At 38.4% G+C, this 3,035-nt stretch overlaps 1 protein-coding gene across 1 annotated transcript; it reads left to right on the top strand.

The window, feature by feature from the left end:
* The first annotated feature begins 1,088 nt into the window (after nucleotides 1–1,088).
* LOC133852593 (putative disease resistance protein At3g14460) lies at nucleotides 1,089–2,339 on the top strand. The gene is made up of 2 exons (XM_062289365.1): nucleotides 1,089–1,314; nucleotides 1,453–2,339. The coding sequence occupies exons 1-2, from the start codon at nucleotides 1,089–1,091 to the stop codon at nucleotides 2,337–2,339; spliced, it is 1,113 nt and encodes a 370-aa protein (XP_062145349.1).
* Nucleotides 2,340–3,035: the final 696 nt, after the last annotated feature.

The raw sequence follows: 3,035 nt of genomic DNA, 5'->3' as shown, positions 1-3,035 counted from the left end.
TCAAATATGGGGCACAAGGAAGTAAGGTCATTGTAACAACACGTAGTGATCGTGTTGTATCAACTGCTAGAGCAATGTCTCATCGTCTAATGGAGTTACCAGAAGAAGATTGCTGGTCACTATTTACAAAACATGCATTCCATGATAACAACTCTAATGCACATGGAGAGTTAGAAGTAATAGGTAGAAAAGTCATCAAAAAGTGCGGAGGCGTTCCATTAGCAGTCAAGACAATTGGTGCTCTATTAAGATCTAAACCAGATGTTGATGAATGAGATAAAATATTGAATAGTGAATTATCAATTGATGAGATGGGCATTCTTCCTGCTCTAAGATTAAGTTACAAATATCTCTCTTTGCATTTAAAGCGATGCTTTGCTTATTGTTCAATATTCCCAAAGGATTATGCTTTCAAGAAAGACCAATTAATCATGTTATGGATGGCAGAAGGTTTCCTCCAGCAATCCAAAAACAAAACAATGGAAGAAGTTGGTAATGAGTATTTTGTCATTCTAGAATCAAGATCATTATTCCAAAAATCAAGTGACGACAAGTTATGTTTTGTAATGCATGATCTTGTAAGCGATTTAGCAAAATCTATATCTTGAAATTTTATTATAAGGTTGGAGGATGATTGTTCTCACGACATTGTAAACAATACTCGCCACATGTCCTATTTTTCCAAACAAGAGTTTCATAGCTTGAAGAAATTTGAAACCCTTCACAAGGCTAAAAGGTTGCACAGTTTCCTACATTTTGATATGATAGGTTTGAATGGGCCCTTCTACTACTTGACTAAAAAAGTAGTACATGATTTGTTGCCGACATTAAGATGCTTACGGGTGCTTTCTATGTTGAACTATGAGAACATTACTGAATTGCCAGATTCAATTGGCAAATTTAAATATCTATGTTACTTAGACCTTTCTTTCACTAATGTGAAAATATTGCCCAATTGTCTATGTAAGTTGTGCAATTTACAAACATTGATTTTATTAAATTGTAGAGTGCTCTCTTCATTGCCAAGAGATGTGTGGAAACTCATTAATTTACGACATCTTGATACTATCGGAACTCTCATAAAAGAGATGCCAATACAACTTGGTAGACAAAAATGCCTCCAGATGTTGAATACATTTATCGTCGGCAAAGGTAGTGGGTTGTGCATTGGAGAGTTAGGAAAACTCACAAATCTTCGGGGATCACTTTCAATATTTGAGCTTCAAAATATTGAATCTTCTACTAATGTTCTGAATGTAACAAGCTTAAGGGATAAAAAATATCTCGAAGAGTTGGTATTGAGATGGAAATATGGTAATAATTTTTCAAAAAGTCAAAGAATTGTACTCGATAGTCTCCAACCTCATACAAACTTGAAAAGTCTCACTATCCAATCCTACGGTGGTAAAAGCTTTTTAGATTAGGTAGGGCACCCTTCATTCTCTAATGTAGCATCTCTTTATCTAGAAAGCTGTAAATATTGCAGCAGCTTGCCACCGCTTGGGCAACTACCCTCTCTGCAAAACCTCTCTATTGTTGGGTTTGATGAAGTTGTTAGAGTGGGACATGACTTTTGTGGCAGTGGTTCTTCTTCAGTTAAGCCATTTGGTGCCCTTAAAGTTCTTTGGTTGATGGAGATGCCAAAGTGGGAGGAATGGGTTTCTTTTGGTGATGAAAATGGAGGTGGAGCTTTTCCTCAACTTGAGAAGCTTTATATTAGGAACTGTACTAAGCTAACAGGAGGGTTGCCAGTCCATCTTTCTTCTTTATCCAAACTTGATTTTATTAAATGTCCGCAGTTGGTGACTCCACTCCCATTGACTCCTACTATTCGTGAATTGGAGTTCAGCGATTGTAATGAGATGCTATTAAAGGAATTGCCAATTGGAATGGAGAAGATCGTAATTAAAGGATTTAATGCCCTAGAGTCCTTACCGAAAGGAATGATAGACTCCAACGACAGTCTTCAAGAGTTAAAAATCTATAAGTGTTCTTCACTTATGTCCCTTCCAAAGGATGGTCCTCCCTCTTCAATAAAAATCCTTTATATTTCCGAATGTAAGAAGTTGGAGCTCTCAACACACTTGGACCATTCATCCCTTGAAAAATTGTGTTTGTGGAATTGTGGTTCTCTCAAGTGCTTTCCATTAGATTTATCTCCAAAGCTTTATAACATCAAAATCAAAGGGTGTAGCAATCTGGAATCTCTTACCGTTCCAGAAAATTATGAACATGATTTAGTCACCTTGCAGATTGATCTATCTTATTGCCCTAATTTTGTATCTTTTCCCAAAGAAGGATTGCGTGCCCCAGCCTTATATTGTTTTTTTTTTTTTTGATAGGTAAATAACGAAATAGCATAAAAAGCGTAAAGGCGCCCCAAAGCATACACGGAGTATACAAAAAGGACACCAAAACAAAAGAAAAAATAGAGAGCAAAAAAAGAAACCCCGAACAAACCCAAGAAAAACTACACTAAATCCCCAATCTCTTGCCTTTAAACCTGCTAGATCCCACACCCCTAGCATCGAAATTGATCGAGCATTCTAAATTCTTGACCTTTCTATTCATTTTTTTCTTAGAAGTAGATACCAAGTTCTGCTCCTCATCCACCAATGTCAAGAAATCTAGAAAACTTTCCTCAGACCCCATAAAAGAAATCCCCATCTTGCGAAAACACAACTTAGCATCTTGCACTGCCTTGGTGTGAACAATCCCACCCTCCAGACCATCCCCCTTCGAATTCTCACCCAACTTGCACTGTTGATCCCTCCAAGACATCCCAAGTAGAAACTGGGGAGAACAATCAACCATTGAGGAGAATGGTCTAGGAGGAGACAAAGCCCAATTAAACCCACTAAAAGAGTCCACCTGCGACGAATTCGGGAAGAGAGGGCCTTGACCACGACCCATGCTAGGACACGAACCCAGACTCGAATCCTGGGCAGAAGCCAACTTCGGAGCAAGCCCACCACACAGAACCACCTTTTCCTTAGCGACCGGAATCACCAGAGGAGAAGCCTCTGACGAAGTAG

This window comes from Alnus glutinosa, chromosome 12 (assembly GCF_958979055.1).
Source record: "Alnus glutinosa chromosome 12, dhAlnGlut1.1, whole genome shotgun sequence".
In the NCBI taxonomy this organism is placed as follows: domain Eukaryota; kingdom Viridiplantae; phylum Streptophyta; class Magnoliopsida; order Fagales; family Betulaceae; genus Alnus; species Alnus glutinosa.
The sequence above is the reverse complement of the archived record's forward strand: the minus strand, read 5'-3'. Positions and strand labels throughout refer to the sequence as shown.

Bases quoted from the DNA above. Each gene is read 5' to 3' on its own strand.
- LOC133852593 (XM_062289365.1), top strand. From the start codon at position 1,089: ATGCCAATACAACTTGGTAGACAAAAATGCCTCCAGATGTTGAATACA. The intron at 1,315-1,452 runs GTAATAATTTTT...TCTCTAATGTAG, and splicing joins GGTATTGAGATGGAAATATG to CATCTCTTTATCTAGAAAGC.